Below are 23,113 nucleotides of genomic sequence, written 5' to 3'. Positions count from 1 at the left end.
TTCATGGAATTTAAAATATTCTATGTATTCAATGAATTCAGGAATTGGGGAAATTTAGAACATTTCAGAAAATTTCAGAGAAATTTAGAACTTTCAAAGCATTTAAGTAATTTTAGGAATTCAAAATATTTCACAAATTACGGGTATTCAGAGAATTAAAATAATTTTATCAATTTGGAAAACTCAAGCAAATGGTAATATTCACGGATTTTAAAGCATTCGGGAAATTCCAAATATTCCCGGAATTTAGGATATCGAGGGAATTCAAAGATCACAGGAAATTCAGAGTAACTTATAGAATTTTAGAGGATTTAAAGAATTCAAGGAATATACCGTACTTTAATATTTTCATGAATTTAGGATATTCTAATCAATGAGAAATTTCAAAGAGTTCAGAGAATTTAAGGAATTCGCAGAATTCAAGTAACTCATAGAATTTAAGGAAGTCATATAATCCAAGGAATTCAGAGAATTCCAGAAATTCGGATGATTTAGGGAATTCAGAGCAATCAGGGAATTCGGAGAATTCAAGGAATTGTGGAAATTTAAGGAATTCTTCGAATACGAGGAATTCTGAGAATTATAGAAATTAAGACAGTTCAAGGAATTTAGAATATTTAAGGAAATTAGTGAATTCCAAGAAAGAAGAAAATTCAAAGAAATTCGGAAATTCAGACAAATCGAGGAATTCCGAGAAGTCTAGAACAAGGAATTCCGAAAATTTAAGGAACTGTGACAATTCTAGGCATTCACAGAATTCAAGGAACTTGGAATATTTAAGGATTTCAGCGCATTGAGAGAAATCGGGGATTTAAGATAATTCAAGCATTTCAAAGAATTAAAGGAATTCAAGGTCTTCAATGAATTCGGATATTCTTAAGTACTCCAGGATGTTAATAGGTTCTAAAAGAATTCAGAAGAATACAAATATTTCAATGGAATTTAATGTTAATTCAAAATAATTTTGAATAATATATTAAATCAAGGAATATTAAATATTTAAATACTAATTCTATCGGTTTTTTCTGCGATCAATGCCAGAGTTTTAAAGTTTAAAACACTTTAGTTTTAGCATTTTTTTAAACATTGATGCATGGAGATCCTCAGGGTGGGTTTTTGAATCGAGGAAAAAATTCCGTGTCACTCTACACTTCCTCTAATAACTCTTTTTTCCCTAACCCTCACTTCTCCTCACAAAGTTTCCTCACTTCCAATCATTTCCTCTACTTCCCTACCATATTTTCCCCTCTCTCTCCTTAATTCCACTCCCCTAATTTCTTCTTATTTTCCCTTATTCCCCATCCCTTAATCCCCTCCTCACGGTTTTCCTCTCTTCGCCTACTTCTCCTCTCCTCCAGTCCATTTCTTACATTTCCCCGTACTTTTTTATAATTCCCCACCCCTCATTTCTACTCACTTTCCCTGCTCCCCCTTCTTCATTTCCCCTTAGTTCCTCTTTCTTCCCTGACCTCCCCTCCATAATTTTCCGTCACTACTCTACTTCCCCACTCTGATTTCCCTTCCCTTCCCGTACTTTTCCTCTCCTTACTTTCCCTTAATTTCTCTCATTCACTCTTAAATTTCCCTTCACTCCTCTTACTTCACCGCCCCTAATTTTCTCTAACTTCCCTCCTTACGCTTCCCTTAATTTTTCTTATCATACACTTCTCTTCACTTTTCATATTATCCCTACTTACATTACCTCTGACTTCCCTTCCTTCTCCTTTCCTCATTTCCACTCCCTGTCCCTACTTGCGCTCCCCTAATTTTGTCTTACTTTTTCTAATTCCCATCCTCTGATTTCCCTTACTTCTTCCCTACTCATCTCCCCTCTTTTCTAACTTCATCGTTATCACTGCTTCTCCTCCCCTCATTTATCCTATTTTCCCTCCCATTATTTTTCTTCTGCCTCAGGCTATGAAACTCTTGGAATATAATTATAAAGTAAAAGAATCGACTCTGGCTTAGCAGGTCATACACCCAAAGCCTTTTTTCACAACCGTCAAAACTGGAGAATTTTTGATGCCACCACCGGAAGTGGCGGCTTTACTTGGAATCGCTCCAAACTGTGGTTACGGAAGTGTCTTGTCCGAAACAAATGACGAGGTGGATCTCTTCCATCGACCGAGATTTCGACACCTTGACTCTCTCAGCAAAAGGCCGGAAGTTCGTCACAGCAGTCACAACTCTCGATGTCCGGCAGCTCTCAAGGCCACCGAGGATTTCTATTATCTTCCAATGAATGCTTCTTCTATAACTACTGCTTCTTCGATGGATGATCGAGCGAAACGAATCAAGAGGAATGAATTTCCGATTGTGTAAGTCGGGATGAAATTTAACCTGGAAGTAAAAGATAAGAGAGGAGAGGGGAAACCATTTTTGAATATTTGATCCTCAAGTGATTTTGGAAAAAATTCCCAAACATAGGAGTTCCCTTAAATTACTTTGAATTCCCTTGAATTTCTTTCAATTCTTTTGAATTTATCTAAATTTCTTTTAATTCATTTGAATTTATTGGATTGTCTTTGAAATCCCTTAAATTTCTTTGAATTCATTTCAATTCCTTCAAATTCCTTTGAATTCACTTGAATTCCTTAAGATTCTTTGATCTTTCCTTAATTTGTTAAATTCTTAGAATTTGTTAAATTTGTTGAAGTCTTTTATTTCTCTCAAATCCCCGTTTTCTATAAATCCCTAAAAACCTCAAATATTCTGAATTACTGAAAATCTTTAAATTCCCTAAACACCCTAAAATGATAAAAAATCTCCTAATTGCCTGAAATCCTTGAAACTTCTAAATTCCTTGAATTTTTTTAATCTTCTGAGTTCCTGAATATCTCTGATCTTCTCAAAATCTCCAAAACCCTTGAATTCTCTGTAATCCTCGATTCTTCTGAAATCCATAAATTTCTTCATTCTTTGAATTCCTGATTTAACTGAGTTCCCTGAATTCCTATAATATTTTTAATTCATGATATTCCTTTCATTTTATAAATTTTTGAAAATCCCTGAAAATCTCTGAATTCTATGAAATCGTTGAATTCGTGGGATATCCTAAATTCCTTGATTTTCTAAATGATCTACATTCTTTTAATTTCCTAAATTCCTTAAATACTTTGAGTTGTTTAAATCCCATGAGTTTTCTTAATTTTTAAAAATCTATGAATTTCTGGAATATGCCGAATTTATGAAATTCTTTGATTTTTCCTAATCCCTTGAATGTTATGAATATTATGAATTCTCTGATTTCCTTGATTATTAGAAATTTCTCAAATATTCTAATTTTCTAATTTCATGAAATTTCATGGAGTTTCACGAGTTCCAGGAATTCAGATAATTAATTCCACGATCTCAGAGAATTCCGAAGACTTGAAAATAATGCAAACAATTCAGGTAATTTAAACGAATTCAAGGAGTTGAGAGAATTCAGAGAATTTAGATGAATTCAAATATATATAGGAATTTGGAGGAATTTAAATATTTCAAGAAATTTAAAAGAATTGAAAAAAGAAAGAATTCAAGAATAATTCACGGAATTCAAAAGAATGAGAAAGAATTTATAGTATGACGAACTTAAAAGAATTCATAGAACCCTAAGTGAATTCAATTGGAATTCAAAAGAATTTAAGTATATTAAAAATATTTTTAAATAATATACAAAACCAGAGTGGTCGTTTCAGACGCAAACTATTTAATTTTTTTAGAATAAAAGCTATGTTAAAGTTGAAAAATTTATTGAATTTGTTATAAACGAATAATTACATGGAAATCGATTTATGTGGATGTTAGCAAGAAACAAATAATGATTGTTCAAATAAACTTAAATACCAGATCCTCTGTTGAGCTATTTTTCAACGTACAAGCTTGGGGTTTCCACAGTAATAAAATTTAAATAAATAATTTATAAAATTTTAATGACAATTAATTATTATTGTTAATAAGAAAATTTTAAATTAATTTTAGTAATCTTACGTATTTGCAAATAATGTAAATATATGTATGAACAAAAAGTTCAACTTTTTACCAAGTATTTAACAGTCAATTATTACCCACTGACTTCTTGCTATCAGTTGCTATTAATCGATGACAATTCATCATTGTTTAAAAAAAATTAATGAACAAATGACTTGCTTATCTATTTTCTAGTATTTAAACAATGCCCTTGTAAGGTAATCGACATATTAAAACTAATTTTTAAACTATATAAAGACGCTTGGATAACCATAAACTGTCCTTATTGTTGTTAACAATGTCTTAAACCGTTTTTCTTATGAATTTTTAAATGAAGAATACAGTTTTTCTTTTATAACTTAATAAATATTTCTTATAAATGATTCATTGTTATCATAGTTTTTCAATCAGAAACAAGCCAAGTATTTATTTTTTAATAAAAATTCTTAATTAACAAATGCCTTATTTAGTGAATTTTCAAGACCCAAACTTTTTTTCTTAACGTAATCAACTGTGAATAACTATTTCTTAAACTTTTCCTAAACATTTTCACTACGGTCAACAATTTGTATTGTTAATAAAAATTTCATAAATAAAATACCGTCCCATGCAACTGTCAGTAAATTCAATAAGAAAAATAAAATTTAAGTTTCGAAATGGATAAGAAAAGATAAATTTGTTTATAAAATTATTAATAACAATACAAATAATATGTTGTTATCAAAATGTTTTGAAATCAGTAATTAACAGAGCTGATTATGTTTAAAAAGTGTAACTCTTGGAAAATAGATAAATAATGCATCTGTTAATTCATTTTTATAAACGACCATCAATATTGTTATCTATTTATAGCAAAGAAATATTGATAAATAATTAACTGGTAATTTTTTTTAAGCTCAATTTTTGTTTATAAATGAATAATTTGATACAAATTTGTTTAAAAAATTGTTATTAAGAATAAAAATTGCTTTCTGTTATTTAAGTGTACCTGAAAGATTGAAAAATAGTAACTTATATTTCATTACTCTGAAAAAATCAAGTTTATATGTCAACAAATAGCCCAATAGTTCAATTTCTAATTAAAACTGTGAGCAAAATAATCAAATTCTATTGAATAAAAAAATATAGTATGATCGATTTTATAGAAAAAATTTATTTATTTCATCTTAAACACCTGAAAAGAATAATTTTTTATGAAATTTGTTAATAAAATAACAAGTGTTTTCAAAATTTTAATTATTTTAATATAAAAATGTTTGTTTTTGATAAATTGTTTAGATTGAGTGCGGATCAAAAGTCGAATTGTAGCCAATCTCTACAAAAACCATTTCTATGCACTTAATTGTTTATAATAAATTTAATCAATTTTTTAACTGGAAAAATGTTTTGAATAGTTACTTTACTAATTCTAAATATCTTGAATTATTTAATTTTTATAATAATTATCGTATAATTATCATCATTATAATTATTTTTTAAATCTGATTCCTGAAATTTACGCGGAATTTCATTAGCTTTTATCCTTCAAAGAATGTTGAAATCAGATCAGAATTTTCTTCTGAAAATTAATTTGTTCAGATAATTTTGTTTTTGTCAGTGGGCCATGTACTAGTTACCCGATTCCTATCTTACCGACATTTAAAAAAGTAAATAAAAATTTAAGAACAGATAAAGCTTCCTTAGGCGATTTATTTTAATTTACCAAGCAGTCAACTTGATATCTCATTTCATATAGAGATTAGTTTCTACAAAAATGTGGGTAATTAAGGTATTTGCACTTGATACAAGCCCTTATATTTGTTATTTATTAAATTTTTTATTTAAAAGTAATGATTTCTTCTCTCCTTTTTTAAGAAAGTGAGAAGTTTAAAAATAAAAACCCCAAAAATATTTGCTTAGATAAATTTGATAATGGCATTAAAAATTCGATTAAGTTCGTAAGAGCGGGAATTGTTTTTTAGCAGATATCCAAAGCGAGCGTTACCAAAAAAGTTGGAACCGATCGAGGGCACCATGAAAATGCTGCCAATACGCGGGTAAATTTAAATTGCACTTCCTAACACTTTAGTGTTACATTTTTACTATTTTTAGAAAAAAATTGAATAAAATTTTTTGAAATTTTTATTTATTAATTTCAGGAAGAAATAAATCGATGTTTGATAAGATATTTAATTAAGAAGTAGCTATATTAATGCCTGATTATAATTAATTAATAATAAGTGCGTTTTTGAAATTTTAATACAATTTTATAAACAAATTTACAATTGGATAATATTTCTATTAGTGTATTCAATTATTGTTTAAGGAATCCACTAAAAATATCGTTCGTTTAATTTTAAGAATCAATCATAGCGGGAAAAAAAAAATTTTCTTTGTAGAGAGACGATGATTGATTAAATTTAAGAAAGATAATTGTTTAAATATTTTATTATCATTCATAATAATATTCTCTCAGAATATTGCTAGAAAGTTGGAGTTTTTTCTGACATTTTCAAACATTTCTTTATTTTTCCGTTATAAAGAGACAATAGTTAATAAGGATTAACAAAAATAATTGTTTAAACTATTTATTTTGATTTATAATAATATTCTCGTAGAGTACTTTTTGAAAGTTGGCATTTTTTATAAAATTTCCAAACTTTCTTTAACTTTTCATTCACAGTGAGGAATTAATTAATCGAAGTAAGAAATTTTAATTGTTTAAACAATTTATTATTATATACAATAAAAATATTGTCTTAGAATAATGCTATAAACTTGTGGTCTTTTTGGAATTTTTCTACTTGTTTTTAATATTTCATTTAGAGACAATAATTAATTAATAGCTACGAAAATATTTGTTTAAACAATTTGTAATTATTCATAATATAATTCTTTAAAAATAATTCTATGAAGTTGTAGTATTTTCTTAATTTTTTCACTTTGTTTTTATTATTTTATTTATAAAAAGACATTGAATGATCAAGTTCACTAAGAATAATTGTTTCGATAATTTATTAATATTTATAACAATATTCTCTTAGAATATTGCCGGAGAATTTGCGCTTTTTCTGTATTTTTAAACTGTTCTCAATTTTTCACTTCCAATGAGATAATAATTACTCAAAGTAAAAAATTATAATTGTTTAACCAATTTATTATTATTTATAACAATATTCTCTTAGAATAATGCTCTCAAGTTATGGTTTTATCCCAATTTCTCCACTTTTTCATAACTTCAGTTAGACAGATAATAATTAATAAGGATTAGCGAATATAATTGTTTAAATAATTTATTATTATTTATGATAATATTCTCATAGATAATAGAGAGAAAGTTGGCATTGTTCTCAGATTTTCAAACTTTTCTTCACATTTCATTTACAGTGAGATATAATACATTGATGTTAAAAGTAAAATTGTTTAAACAATTCATTATTTTGTATAACAATATTCTTTCAGAATATGCTGATTTTTTATCATTTTTGTTTTAACTTTTCACTTAGAGTATGATAATACCTAATGAAGTATTACTTAATCAGACATAGGAAAACAGTTGTTTACGAAATTTATTATAAACAAATTCACGAATCGACTTTTGTTAAATCAATGGCCTTAATTATTTCTTACGGAAGCAACTAAAAACTTCTTGCTAATGACTTATTGTAATGATATTTTGCAAATTGATGAGAAAAACTTTGAATTTGTTTATAACGTTTTTTTAAATATTTGAAACATCCATTTTTAAAGTATCAATGCGAAAAGTTATTTTTGAGTTATTTTTAATAATTCTCTAAAGAACATTTAGACTATATATTGAAAAAAAGTGAAACCGTGCATTTTTTAAATTTAAATTGCTCAAATAATAAAAATTCTTTGCAATCTGCAAAGTACACCAAAAAACGATTGGAACGATATTCTTAGTTTATTTTCGAAACAAAAATTGAAGCCATTACCAAAGAATTCAAAATTTTTATACAAAACTATGAATTTCGATGAGATAAAAATTAGGAATCCCAAAAAATAACTTTGAATCATGAATTTGTTTATAACATTAAAATTAAAAAACAAAAATCTCTAGAAGAAATTTTTAACAAAATTCATGGAAAAGCTTAAGAAGTAAAAAAATCCAAAGCCGTGTTCCGGAAAAAAATAGGTTTAACAAAATAACCAAGGCAGAATCGTCCGACACACGCAAAAAAGATGTGAAAGAAAATATTTTTTCAGAAATTTATAAATAATTCTAAAAACTAAAAAGAAGTTTAAGTTGCAGAAATGATTAAATTTACAATTAAATTCCTGTTTATTTATTTTTTAATATATTAAGAAAAGAAAACATCGTGTGTCACAGAGTAGATTTTTATCACAAGAACTTGTAACTGAAAAAAAAATTTTTTTTTCATAAAGAAACTTATTATATATTTTTTTTCTATTGCAGTGATAATGTTCCTTTCGGGAACATCATGTACGATCGGCGAGTGGCGCGTGGAAGTAATTTTTCTTCTGCTCCAGTTGCTGTAAGTAAAAAATTAAAATACAAATGAAAAACTTCAGAAAAATATCTGAAATTTATTTGAAGCAATCTTTAAAATCTTGGGTTTAATTAAGGCTAATAAAAGTTTTTAGATCTTTTCGGGTTCCCGAGTTATGACTAAAAATGTTCAAGCGTGCTAGCTTAGAATTTGCGTTGTTGTGCAGCGAGGCTGACCAACAGAGAGGCTAACCGACAGCGGGGCTGACCGACAGTGGGGCTGGCCGCAAGCGGGGCTGACCGACAGCGATAATCGCCGACTGAAACCCGACGCAGACCCGCTTGGATATTTGTATTCACAACTCAGGAACTCGTGAAGATTTTTGAATGATTCTTGGCTTCAATTAAAGATAAGATCTCAAGGAGTGATTTTTGCAAATTTCAGATTTTTTCCACGGCTTTCCAAGGTCATATGGCGAGCTGATGTTTATGGAAATAATCTAGAATAAGAGATATTAGGGTTCAAGAAGTTTTATTGAACAATAATTAATATTTTCATAAACAAATCCAAATTTTCATCATATACCATTTTTCGTTTTAGCTTTGTCATTTCTTTTCTTTTCTGAATATCGTCTCACAAGAGCTTCTTATCTTTATAAAACATTATGATAGTAGTTCAATTTTTGACCCAAAAACGTAAGTTTTTAACTGAGAAGATCAATTTCAAAAAATAAATTTATAACGAATTACAAACATTTTTGAGTAATTTGTTGAGTTTTCGACTAAACAAGACAATTTTTATATAAAAATGGGATGGTTCGATAAAAAAGATGAATTTTTAAAAGAGAAGATTAATTTTTGACCTAAAAAAAATGTAACGCAGCACATACATTTAAAAAAAAAGTTTGAAACTTAAATTTAAAAATGTAAATTTTTATCAAGAAATGAAAAAAGCGAACTTTTAGTTACAAAAATTAATTTTTACTGAAAAACAAAAACAAATTTTCAGCAATATAGTTGAAATTAATACCAAGAATACCAACAATTTTCTTTTAAATTGTTTAATTTTCAATCAAAAAAGTTGAATTTTAAATACAGCAGTGCAATTTTAAACGAAAAGGAGGATATTTGAAGAAAATGGTATATTTTCAACAAAATAATAATAATTTCTACCGAAGAATCAATTTTTCTTTGGAGAAGTATTTTTTTGAAATACATGAATTTGCAAGAAACTCTTAAATTTACAACTAAAAACTTAGAATTTTTAATTCAAATTAAAATCGTTGAATTCTCAGTTAAAAAAATAACGATAAAAAGAAATCTCAACGAAATAGTTCATTCCTCAACCAAATAGTTTAATTTTCAATATAAAATTAATTTTCATAGAAATTTTTTTTTTAATAACATAGTTAAATTTTAGCCAAAGACATGAATATTCAATTTGAAAAAATTAATTTGGAACAAAAAAAGTAACATTTTCAAACAAGAAAGATTTTTCAGTTAAATTTTTTCATATTGTTAAGTTTTTAAGACAGAGAGACTAATTTTGCAACAAACAAATAAATTTTTATCTGAAAAAGATTAATTTTCACCCAAAATTAAAATAATTATATTTTGCAATTAAAAAATTAGTTTTCAACCAAAACAACTTCTAGCCAAGTAGTTGAATTTTTATCTGAAAATAGGAGTTCTTAAAAAAAAAAAGAATTTTGAAAAATTTACATAATTGTTCAACCAAATAGCTGAACTCTAAACTAAAACAAAATAATTTACAATTTAAAATTAAATAGTCAATTTGTAGTTAATGAAGAATAATTTAAAAATAAATTGTGTACAAAAATGTTTAATTTTCAACCCGAGAATTCGAATTTTTAATTTAAGAAAATAAAATTGTTCTATGATTGTTTATAATAACGATGATTTTAATTAAATAGCAATATTTTGTGCGCTAATATTATTTTTCAGTCAAGAGAAAAAGCGAATTGACTAAAAAGAAAAATGATTTATTAGAAAAATAATAAAATCAATTTATTGAGTAAATTTTTTTATAACAATGACAATTTTTATTGAATGGTTATAATTTATACCAAGCTATTATCCATGAGATGAACAAAAATAATCCCGTGCAAAATGAAAAACCTCTATGTTCAGAAATGCGTTATAAGTAAATTTATTTATAACAATTAATTGTAACAATAAAAATTGTTCGCTTTAGATATCGGTCACCAATATTTCTTTTACGTAATTGGATGGCAAAATCAGTACAAATAACCCATTTTAATACCGAAAATGAAGCAAATATCAGTTTTTCCCATTAATTTGTTTATAACAATTCAGTCAATTAGGAAATCTAATTTGTAATTGAAATTTTCTTTCGCAAAAGGTATATTTACTAATTTTATGTATCTTCAAAATAATATCAATAAACAGAATAAAATAAGTAATACCTACAATAATTAAAAAGTATTTTTTAAATCCCAAAATCTCTTTTCGTAGCACTGTGCGACAGTGCTGATCGCCGCCTTAAACTCGAGACAGATACGCTTGGACATTATCAGTGATAACTCAGTAACTCGTTAATATATTTTCAGTTTTATTATCTCAAATTAAAGATAAGATTTCAAAGATTATTTTCTCTAAATTTCAAATTTTTTCCACTATTCCTCGGATTATTAGCACGAGTTAAATTTCAGGTACAAAATGCGAGAAATCCTTGCATTTTTTTTTTTAAACTATTTAAATTAATTTTTATTGATTTTTATTAATTTTTGTTAATTTTTTTTCAATATTTTTTCAAAATTTAAGATGGATTGTGAATCGCAAGCGATGAGGCACGCTGAAACGAGAAGACGCGAAATGGCAGGACGAAAAGTTCGATCGCAAGCTTCAAGAGCACTTTTAAGGCGCATCGGGTCTCCACCTCCAGTACCTGGAAGGAAGCATGAACCTGTACAGACTGACCTTTACCTTGAGGAGGTAAACTCTTTCTAATTATTAAAATATTACAAAACATTTTTAATAAATTTCAAGATTTTACATTTGTATACTTTAGCGTCAAAAATTGGTTTAAACAAATTTGTAAGAGCGGCTTTCAAAGTTTTTTTATTTTTATTAACAAATAAATTAGTAAAAGTTCTACTTCAAGATTAAAACTACATGAAGACACAATTTTTTTCATTATTCGTTCTGGATATTCGTAAAAAAATGTTAAGTTACTAATTTTTTAAAAATTTAATAGTAATTTTTAATGTTATAAACAAATTTAATAAAAAATTAATATATTAGTTATTTCGCGTTCTGAGGACCTTAATCCTTCTAAATACGTCATTATTAAAAACAATTGTTATTAGTCGACAACATTTGTAATTTATATAAAAAAATGTCATAAACACATACAAATGTTTGTCAATTTTTAACCTGCATATATAATTTTTTCAAAGAATTACATTTTAAATTATTTGAAAAAATTCTTTTTTCATTCTCATACTTTCTCTACCCTACTTTTTTCCTTCATCCCACTTCCCCTACTTTCCTTCTTATATTTTTGCTCCCTTCCCCACATCCTATCAATTTACCTACTCCACCTGCACTCATTTCCCCTTCCTTTCTCTTCTGGCCCTCCCCTCATTTCACTTCACATCTCCCACGTCCTCGTTAGTCAATTCCTGTAACTTCCCCTATTTACTCTCATGCATTCATCCTTACTTCTTTTACTACCCCTTCACTCATTTTCCCTACTTCTGGACCCTTGACTTCTCCTAACACCTGTTCCCTATTTTTCCTAAATATGCCTACTTCCCTCGGGCTCATTTCCCCTATTTCTGTTCCCTTCCTTTCCCTCGCTTTCCCTGCTTTCTCTTCTATAATTTTCGGTTTCTTGCCCTACTTCCTCTTCCATAATTTCAAATCACTTTGCCACCCCTCAATAGCCTTTTTTTGCTTCGCATAATTTTCCCTACTTCTTCCATCCATTGCCCTCACTTCCACTAACTTATTTCAATAATTTCTTTTAACTTTCCCTACTTCCGTTTTTATTAGTCCCCGTCATTTCCTATACTTCTAATTCTTCAGCTAGTCCTCCTCTAATTTTCCCTCACTTTGCCTACTTCACCATCCCTTACTAACACTGCTTCCCTTCAGCTCATTTTCCCTAAATCTTCTCCTCTAGTTTCTCTTGACTTCCCTTAATTTCTCTTCTATCATTTCATATCACTTTCCCTGCCCTCATTTTCTCTATTTGCTTTTCCTTTATTTATCATTACTTCCTCTAATTCGCTATGCATAATTTTCCTATCATTCCCTAACTTCCGTTCCCATCATTCCACTCTCTTTCTTACTACACCTTCTAATAATACCCTTATTTCCCCTACTAACTTCCCTCTTTTTCCTCATTTCTCCTACTCCTCATTTCCTCATTTCATCTCGTTCCGCTACTTTCTCTCCCCTCATTCCCATTCACTTGCTCTACTTCCTCTCCCCTATTTTTCTCTTATTTTCTTTACTTCCCCTGGGTATTTTCCCTCATTTCCCCTGTTTCCCCCTCAACATTACCGATCAATTTCCTTCATTTCCCTCCCTTTTTCCTACTGTTTTTCCTACTGTTGAGAAATGAGAAAATCGGATACTTTGTGAGCACAAACTAAGGATTTACCAGCTTTAATAAAATAATAATTTGTTCTTAGCTTTATGAAAAGCCTGACGAGTCGGAGGTAGCTACTCAAACAGACTACTTCCTGGACAGACCATCAACGCCAATTTATTGCCCGGGAAAAATTGGCCAAGACGTCTGTACGCAGATCGAAGCGGGTGACGTGAGTATTAAATTATTTATATAGAATTTAATGCTCGTTTTATCGTAAACGATATCGATCGGAATATATTCGTGAATTAATCAAATATTTATAATAGGCTGATGCAAATTTATATAAGGCGATTTTTTTAAATGGATATATGAGTAACCATCAAGTCTTTTCTATTACTTTAAAAAATTTTATTTAAGTTTTATCGAAATTGCCACGTTGATTAATGTTGATAAAACGTTTTTAATTTTTAATAAATTAATTAATACTTTGAGAATGTTTTTTAGTTAATTAAATTGACTATAAATGATCATTTTAAATTTCTTAAATTTAAGAAATTGTTTTAAAATTTTAATTAAAATAGCTTAAATAAATTTTATGGGATGAGATGGGATCGGATGGGATGTGATGGGATGTGATGTGATGGGTTCGGATAGGATGGATAGAATGGGTTGGGTTGTGCTTAGATGGGATGGGATGGGATGGGATGGGATGGGATGGGATGGGTCACTTGAAATGATTCCAAGTATGCAAATTGTATTTAGAAAGCATTAATGGCAATAAAGGAACTTTACTTCAAATTATCTGAACTATAATTATCATCTTATTAGTAACTTTTACTAATCAAATCAGTAAGTTTAAATGATATATCTGTTATTTTTACTGGCGAAGTCAATCCTTTTAAATGAGTTAATCCACTTTATATGGAAGTCACTGATGAATTAGTCACTTTAAGTGATTTTATCCATAACACTTCTACATTCAAATGAGTACATTTGATTGATTAAATCAGTCATTTTGAATGATAACTTAAATAAAATGTTCAGTTTACTGATTTATCTGTTAGAACGACTGTTTCCTTACTAGAAATAACTGATTTTTTAGTTAAAGTATGCTTGACTAATTTAATCAGTAAAATATTGACTTGTTTTAAATTCGAAGTGTAGAAACTCACGTTTCTTTTAGCTCTTCGACTACGACGTCGAGGTTCAGCCAATCCTTGAGATACTAGTTGGAAAAACAATCGAGCAGGCTTTGATTGAAGTTTTAGAGGAAGAGGAAATAGCAGCTTTGAGAGAACAGCAGAGAAGGTTTTTGGAACTTCGAGCTGCTGAGAAGGCCGAACAACAGAGGCTGGAAGAACAGGAAAGACGTTTGAGAGAAGAGAAGGTTTTAAAATAAAATATTTCTAACTAAAAAATAATCAATATTAAATTAATTTCTTTAAAATAAGTAATGTATCTAAAGTGTCGACGAGTAAAACAACATCAAGAGGCAACGAAAACGCAACAAGAAACTGAGGACAGAGTCGCTGCAGCTGTTCTCTTAACTGGCTACATAGCTGAACTACTTCCGGCCGTTCTTGAAGGCCTCAAAATGTCCGGTTTCCTATTGGACGAAATCAAGGCTGGTACGAAAGAAAAAAAAGTTCATTACAAATAATAAAGAAATTTGTTTTTTCTACTAACAATCTTTTTTTTCACAGACGTCGAGGAAGGTTTTATGCCCTGGTTGATGAAAGAGGTCAAGAAGGAGGTGGGCTCGATGATCGATAGCAGAGAACTATTAATGGGTGAGTGTGCTAACTTAAAAAAATTATTTCCCTCTCATATTTTCTCTCCCTCACGCCCACACTCTATTGTCCCATTCCCTTACTTTCCCACAATTCAACCTTCACTTTGTCCTCTCCTCTCTTCCCTAGCCAATAATCCTCTACTCTTGTACTCCAATCCTACATTCCTTCCTATATTCTCGCTCCACTGCTTTCCTTTTACTCGCTGTCACTCAGCGCTCTTTCTCCAATTATTTCCTCCAATTATTTCTTCTCGTTTTGTATCACTATCCCACTTTTCATTTTCCATTACTTTACCTACTTCCCCAGTCTGCATTTCACCTCACTTACCAGGTTTTTCATCATCTCACCACTACCCATACTCCCCCTCTCCTGGTTTCCTCTCAATCATTCTATTTACCCTCTCATCATTTCCCAGCACTCCTTCGCACTTCTCATCCCCTGACTGTCCCTCACACTACACTACTCTTCCACCCTCGCTGCCACACTTCTATATACCTTCTCCTCCTCCCTCAATCCTCACTTTTACTATTTTCCATTCATTAATTTCATCACGCTTTTTCTCCTGTTACTTACATTACTTCACCTGCTTTTCCTCTCCTAATTTCGTGTCACTTTACCACTTCTTATTTGTAATTGCTTTTTCTACTACCTTACACTTCTTTGCCCTTCACTACCACGTACTTTACACTACTTCTCGGCCCTTCACTGCCACTCTTCATTTTTCCTCCTTCCTCAACTCTTACTTCCTCTATTTTTCATTCTCTAATTTCACCACGGTCTTTCTTTAGTTGTTTTTTCTACTTCGCCTACTTATTCTCTGATAATTTCGTGTCCCTTCCCGACTTCTTATTTATCATTACTGTGCCTACTTCCTCAACCCAAATTGCGCTTCATTTCCCAGGTTTTCTACCCCGATACTTCCCATACTCCCCTCCGCTGGTTTCCACTCCCCTTTCTTCTCTGTTTGTCTTTCCTTTAGTCCACAACGCTCTTTCTCCTGTTACTTCCTCTACTTCACCTACTTATCATCTCCTAACTTCGTCTTACTCTCCCACTTCTCATTTTTTATCACTTTACTCACTTCTCTAGTCCATATTTCGCCTAACTTCCCATTTTTTCCATCCCAACACTTCCTGCACTTTCCCTCCACTGGTTTCCTTTTACTTATATTATTTGCCATTCCATCCTTCCCCAATACTTCTTCACACTTCTCCGCTCCTCACTTCTGCTCACTTTACACTACTTCTCCGCCCCTAACTGCCAGGCTTAATTTTTGCTTCTCCCTCAATCGTTATTTCCCCTACTCCGCTTTCCTTTATTTCACCATGTTCTTTCTCATGTTATTTCCTCTACTTTACCTACTTATCCCTTTTCTTTGAAATTCCTGTCACTTCCCCACTTCTTATTTAACATTACTTTCCCTACTTTTTCACCCTAAATTTCCCTTCACTTCCCTTAGTTTTCTCCTAACACTTCCTATACTTCTCCTTACCTCATTTCCTTCTACTACTTCTCCCATAATTTCTCGACACTTTTCTTCCCCTCAGTTCTACTTACTTACGCTCATTTCCCGCTAATTGCTTGTCCATTACACCCACAAGTGAAGAGTGGATCACATGACCAGATTCCTACCTTACGGACACTTTTTTTATTTCTTAACTGATTTTCACATAAAGCGCCACATCAAATTGAAAATTTGGGATACTAAATAGGAAGCACTAAGAAAGGCAGTTCTGGTCTTAAATTTTTATAATTATGAAAAAAGTTTTTATTGTGAATATATTTTTTCGTTGCTTTTTTTCACAAATATTAAAATGTATGACCAGATCCACCTTTCTTAATGCTTATTATTTATCATCCCAAATTTTCAACTCGATGCGCCGCTCCGTGTGAAAATAAGTGAGATAATAAAAAAAGTGTCGGTAAGGTAGGAATCTGATCACGTGACCCGCTCATTACATGGCCTTAAGTAGAAAGGAAAGTAAATTTTGCTTTTTATTTTTTTACATTTTTATCCTAATGAGAAGGTGTTGGTTTTATGTAAATTTTAACTTGGTCGATTTTTATCAAATCTTCACGTTTTGATTCACCCTGAGTCAGAAAAAAATGATTTTTTCGCGAGTGTCTGTTCGTCTGTTTGTATTCTGTAGGCCCGATAACTTCCGAAAAAATGATCGGATATGATTGAGCTTTTCCATGCTTTTTTAAGACGTACAGGATAATGACAAGTTCGTTAGCTAGCAATTGTCGAAAAAAAAGTTAGAGCATTTTCAAAAATTTTTTAAGAACATTTTTTTCAAGATTCAAAAATTCTATTTACTGCCTTACGTAGTACTAAAAAATTAGAATAACTGATCTCTATGACTTTGAAAAAAAAATCAGAATTATAACATTTTCAAAATCTAATATATCAAACGAAAATGAACATTTTAAGCCAAACAACGTACATTATGAAAAAAAGGCTCGAGAAGAAAATTAACTATTTGGTTGAAAATTAATCTATTTTTTTTTAATCCATCTTTTTGGCAGAAAATTGATTTTCTGAATTACTAACTATTAAATTGTTTAAATTATTCCATAAGAAGTTATAATTTTAGTTGAAAACTAGAAAAATTCAACTTTTTGGCTGAGGATTAAACTATTTTGTTAAAAACTCGTTTCCTTTGGATAAATCCAACAGTTTTTTATATGTTGAAATTTTTTGAAATTAATTAAAATTAATTAAAAGTAAAAAAAATTTATTAAATTTTTATTCAACTAAAAATTTAACTATTTTATTTTGAGTTGAACATTGATTCTTTTAAGTTTTGTTCAAAAATTCGTATTAGTCTTCATGATTGAAAATCAATCTATTTTTGTTCAGGTTTCAAACATTTTCAACTATTTTGTTAAAAAATCGTTTTTCCAGGTAAAAATTAATTTTCTGGGTTAAAATTTAATTTATTTTTTATGAGGATTTTACTATTTTATTGAAAAATATTTTTTGTGTGGAAAATTTTTTAAAACTAAAATGTAACAATTTCATTTTGGCTTCAAAATTGATTTTTTTCGTTGAAAATATTACTGTTATGTTATTATGTTAAAAATTAATTTATTTGGTTGAAGAATAATGCTTTTAGTTGAAAATTCATTTATTTGAAAATGTAACTACTTTCTTAAAAAATCCTTTTTTTAAATTAATTTTATTAATCCAAAAAATTTCATTTTTTCATTTTTGGTTGAAAATTGATGCTCTTTATTTGAAAATTAATCTGTTTTGTTTGAGGATTCAAATATTTTCATGAAATTAAATATAACTGTTTTTTATTTAATTTGAGAATCTTTTTGGGATAATAATTAAGTTTCGTAGCTGAAAATTATTCTCATTAGTTAAAATTTTAACTATTTCATTGAAAATTTCATTTTTTCATTCAGTATTAATTTTTTACTTTCAAATTTACCTACTTCATTTTTAATTGAAAATTGATTTGTTTTGTTTATCGATTCAAATATTTTATTGAAAATACGTCATCTTTGGTTGAATTCGACTGTTTTTTATTGAAAATTAAAATTCTTTTGGTTGGAAATTTATCATTTTAGTTCAAAATTTTTCTATTTTATTGGAAATTCCATTTTTATGGCTGGATATTTAATAGTCTTATTTTTGGTTGGAAATTGATCCCTTTTAGTTTAAAATTAATCTGTCAAAGTTGAGGATTCAAATATTTTATTTCAAGTTTATTTTATTGGGTGAAATTTAACTGTTTTTTATTTTTTCGAAATATATTTTTTGATTGAGGATTTATTACTTCAGTTGAAAATACATTTCTTAAGTGGAAAATTCAACAATTTTATTGGAAATTTATTAATTTTTTCGTTGAAATTTGCCAATTTTATTTTTACTTGAAATTTCAGCTTTTTTAAATAAAAACTAATTTCTTAATTTAACAATGTAAACATTTTATTCCAAATTTCGTCTTTTTTTGTGAAATTAACTTTTATAAATAAAAATTTATGTATTCCATTATTTAAAAACTTATTTGTTTAGTTTAAAATTGAACTATGTTAGTACAAATTCCTCGTTTTGTTAAAAAAAAAAACAATTTATCTGAAAACTTAAATATTCCATTTTTTGTTGAAAATTGATCTTGGTAATTAAAAATTCGTGTATTCGGGTAAGTGATTCAAGAATTTTATTTGAAATTTACCTTCTTCGATTAGATTTAATTGTTTTTTTTTATTTAAAATTAAAACTAATTTTGGTTGAGAATTGATCATATTAGTTGAAAATTAATCTCTTTAGTTGGAAATTAAATAACTTTACTGAAATTTCTTTTCTTCGCGTAAAATTTTTTTTTTATCTGAAAAATTAACTATTTTATTTTTTCTTAAAAATTAATCCTTTCCATTTGAAAATGTAATGTATGTATCTGTTAAAATATTTTAAATGCAAGTTGTTTCTAGCACATAAAATACTATTTCACTGATGATGAGATGTTCAAATAAATTGTTTAAACAATTTATTCTAGTTTTTAGCAATTTTCTTAAAAAAAATAATAGTTCATCAATATTACAAGAGTTTTTGTTTGAACAATTCATTATTATTGTTAATATTATTCTTTTAGAAAAATGCTACGAAATTGCATTTTAAAAAAATGCAATTTCAGTCAAATCTTCAATTCAGATGATTTAAGTAATTAATTAGTGAAGAAAATTAATTTTTTAAACCATTTTTTTAAAAATAATATTATATTAGAATAATGCTAGAAAGATGCCGTTTTTTATGAAATTTCTGGCTTTCCGTTCAATTTTTAATGTTAATAACGAATGTATTATCATTGTTAATAATCTTCTCTTTGCTTAATTAATAGAATTTTTCGTTTTTTTCTGAAATTTTCAACTGATTCTCTAATTTGCATTAGGCGTGAATTAATAATTAATTAGATTTAGCAAAAATAATTCTTTGAACAAATTATGATTGTTTATGACTATTTCCATCTATAGGAATGTCTGATAGTTGTGCTCTTTTCGGAAATTTTCACCTTTCTGTCCTTTTCACTTAAAGACATAATAATTAATAAAAGTTAACAAAAAAGTTGTTTAAACAAATTAATAATGTTTATTACTATCTTTTCTTAAATAAGTGCTAGAAAGTTGTGGTTATTTTTATAAAATCTTAAACTTTGCTTCTCCTGCTTTGTTATCAACAATTAATAAATCAAAGTTAGAGAAAACTACATTTTTAATAATCTCTTTCTTTTTTGTGGCTAAGAGCGAAAATAATTCACTTAAAAGAACAATACTATTTGAAAAATTATTTTTATTATAGTTGACTTATTATTTCTTCATAAATAAAAAAAACGATGCTACTCGCTAGAACTAATCTTATTCTTTTCTTCAATGAAAATTAATTTTTTATTTGAAAAATTAACTATTTTATTTTTTTCCAAAAATTAACCTCTTTTATTTGAAAACTTAACGTTTTTTTTGAAAAATTCATCATTACAGTTGAAAATTCATCTCTTTAGTAGAAAAATTAAAGATTTTATAGATAATTTATTTTTGTTTATTTTTTTGTTTATTTTTTTCTATTCATAATTCGACTTTTTGGTAAAAGATTAATCCTTTTCTTGGAACATGTAACTATTTTGTTGATAAATAATTTTTTTAAACGCAAATTTTATTATTTCATTTTTGTGAAAATTGGCTCAACTATTTAAATGAAATACTAATTGTTCAAGTTTAAAATTCAACTATTTGATTAAAAACTCATTACTTTCATTTATTACATTAGTTCAAAATCTATCTCTTTTATAGAAAATTCAACGACTTTATTGAAAATTTTTTTTTCATATCTTTAGTAAAAAATTTAAGGAATTTGAAAAAAGTTGTTTTTAAATTATTTTTTTTATCTGAAAAATTAGCTATTTCATTTTTTGACAAAAACTGATCTTTTTCAATTAAAAATGTATCTGGATTGCTTGAGGATTTAACTATTTTATTTATAATTCGTTTTTTTTCCGTAGAAAATTAATCTTCTTTTTTAAAAATTTAACTATTTTCTTGAAAATTAATTTTTTAACTACAAATATAACTATTCCATTTTTTGATCCAAATTAATCCTTTGCATTTAAAAATTCTTCTGTTTGGTTTGAGAATTCAACTATTTTATTGAAAAATCGTTTTTCTTTGTAGAAAATTAATCTTCTTCTTTGGAAATTTAACTATTCTGTCAAAAATTAATTTTTTTAACTGAAAATTGAGTAATTCACTATTTGTAGAAAATTAATTTTTTATCTAAAAATTTAACTATTTTATTTTGACAAAAATTTCTCTTTTTAGTTAACAATTCCCCTGTTTCGTTTAAAGATTCAACTATTTTATTGAAAATTAATTTTTGACTGCAAATTAAAATATTTCATTTTGGTTGAAAATTGATCTTTTTCAGTTAAAATTCTTCTGTTTTGGTAGAAGATTCAACTATTTTATTGAAAATTCTTTTTCTCAGTACAAAATTAGTTTTCTTGAAAATTAATTTTTTTAACGGCAAATCTAACTATTCAATTTTTTGCTGAAAATTCATTTTTTTTACTTTGAAATTCTTTCTGTTTTTTTTTAATTCAACCATTTTATTGAAAAATCGTTTTTCTGGGTAGAAAACCTAATTTTCTTTTTTAGAAATTTAACCATATTTATGAAAAATACTTTTTTTACTGCAAATTTTTACTATATAATTTTTTATTGGAAATTAGTTTCTTTAAGAAAATTAATGTTCGTTTAAAATATTTTTTAAAAATTTCGTTGATACTTAATTTTTTGATCTAAAAAATTAAAAAATTATTCAATGTCTTTATATTTTCTGTTAAAAATTGATCTTTTTTAGTTAAAACTTCTTCTGTTTTTTGTTGAGGATTCAACTATTTTATTGACAGTTTTTTTCCAGAATATTAATCTTGTTGTTTGAAAATTTAACTATTTTGTTAAAAATTAATTTTTTTAACATTAAATTATAGTCTTACATTTTTTGTTGAAAATTGATCTTTTGTAGTGAAAATTCTTATATTTCGATTGAGGATTTTTTTAACTCAAAAATTAATTATTCCATTTTTGGATCAAAATTGATTTATTTTAAGTTTAAACTTTTATTTTGTTTGAAGATTCAACTGTTTGGTTGCAAATTCGCGTTCTTGAGTAGAAAATGAATATTTTAATTTCAAAAATTCAACTATTTCATTAAAAATTCATTTTTCTTGGTAGACAATTAGACTTCTTGTTTGAAAATTTAACCATTTTGTTGAAAATTAAGTTTTTTTAACTGCAAATTGAAATACTCTATTCTTTAGTATAAAATGCATAATTTTAGTTGAAAATCGATGTTTAGTTAAAAAATTTAACGGCTTCATGAAAAATTTCTTTTTTTCGTTGAAAATTAATTTTTTTATCTCAAAATTTAACTATGTAACTTGTTGTAAAAAATGGCTGTTTTCCATTTTTAAATTGATCTGGAGTGGATGGGGATTCAACTATTTTATTGAAAATTAGTTTTTTGAGTAAAAGTTCAATTTTATACTTTCAAAATTCAATAATTTTCTTGAAAATTAATTTTTTAACTGCAAATCTAACTATTCAATATTTTCTTCAAAGCTTATCTTTCTTAGTTAAAAATTCTTGAAATATAATTATTACATTTGTTACCCAAATAGATCATTTAGATTTAAAAATTCTTCTCTTTAGCTTAAGGATTTAACTATTTTATTAAAAATTTTGTTTTCTTGGTAGAAAATTAACTTTCTTGCTTGAAAATTTAACTAGTTTGTTGAAAATTAATTTTTTTAACTGCAAATAAAAATATTTCTGATTTGGTTTTAAATTGAGTTTTTTCAGATAAAATTCTCCTGTTTTGTTCAGAGATTGAACTATTTTATTTAAAATTCGTTTTTTATTACAAAATAAATTTTCTTTTTGAAAATTTAACTGTTTTCTTTAAAATTAATTTTTTAACTTGAAATATAACTTCGATTTTTGGTTACAAATTAATCTTTTTTACTTAAATATTCTTCTCTTTTTTTAAAGATATTATTATTATTATTATTATTATTATTATAAAAATTCGTTTATTCATTCGAAATAAAAAATTTCTTTTCTGAAAATGTAACTATTTTTAAAAATTAATTTTTTTAACTTGAAATTTAACTATTCCATTTTTTGTTTCCAATTGATCATTTAGATTTGACAATTCTTCTGTTTTTTTCTTTAAGATTTAACTATTTCATTGAAAATTCGTTTGTCTTTCTAGAAAATTAATCTTCTTCGTTGAAAATTTAACTATTTTGTTGAAATTTCATTTTTTTCACTGAA

General features: G+C 27.3%; 1 protein-coding gene across 9 annotated transcripts in view; it reads left to right on the top strand.

Annotated features, from left to right (window-relative positions):
• LOC117168158 (radial spoke head protein 3 homolog B) overlaps positions 1–23,113 on the top strand; it is a 73,503-nt gene that overhangs the window by 22,955 nt on the left and 27,435 nt on the right. For 5 of the 9 annotated variants that reach the window (XR_004466468.1, XM_033353618.1, XM_033353597.1 and 2 more), the window contains exons 3-10: positions 1,969–2,318; positions 5,913–5,987; positions 8,369–8,447; positions 11,207–11,377; positions 13,084–13,212; positions 14,167–14,370; positions 14,449–14,611; positions 14,687–14,773. Coding sequence is in view for 8 of the 9 variants with exons in the window: in XM_033353618.1 (XP_033209509.1) it covers positions 1,969–2,318; positions 5,913–5,987; positions 8,369–8,447; positions 11,207–11,377; positions 13,084–13,212; positions 14,167–14,370; positions 14,449–14,611; positions 14,687–14,773 (1,258 nt within the window). In the remaining variant the exon portion in view is untranslated. The remainder of the gene's footprint in view (positions 1–1,968; positions 2,319–5,912; positions 5,988–8,368; positions 8,448–11,206; positions 11,378–13,083; positions 13,213–14,166; positions 14,371–14,448; positions 14,612–14,686; positions 14,774–23,113) is intronic. The other 4 variants (XM_033353628.1, XM_033353637.1, XM_033353653.1 and 1 more) reach the window with 4 other exon arrangements.

This window comes from Belonocnema kinseyi, chromosome 1 (genome assembly GCF_010883055.1).
Source record: "Belonocnema kinseyi isolate 2016_QV_RU_SX_M_011 chromosome 1, B_treatae_v1, whole genome shotgun sequence".
Classification (NCBI taxonomy): Eukaryota; Metazoa; Arthropoda; class Insecta; order Hymenoptera; family Cynipidae; genus Belonocnema; species Belonocnema kinseyi.
Note: the sequence above shows the minus strand (reverse complement) of the source record. Positions and strands in the feature narration are given on the sequence as shown.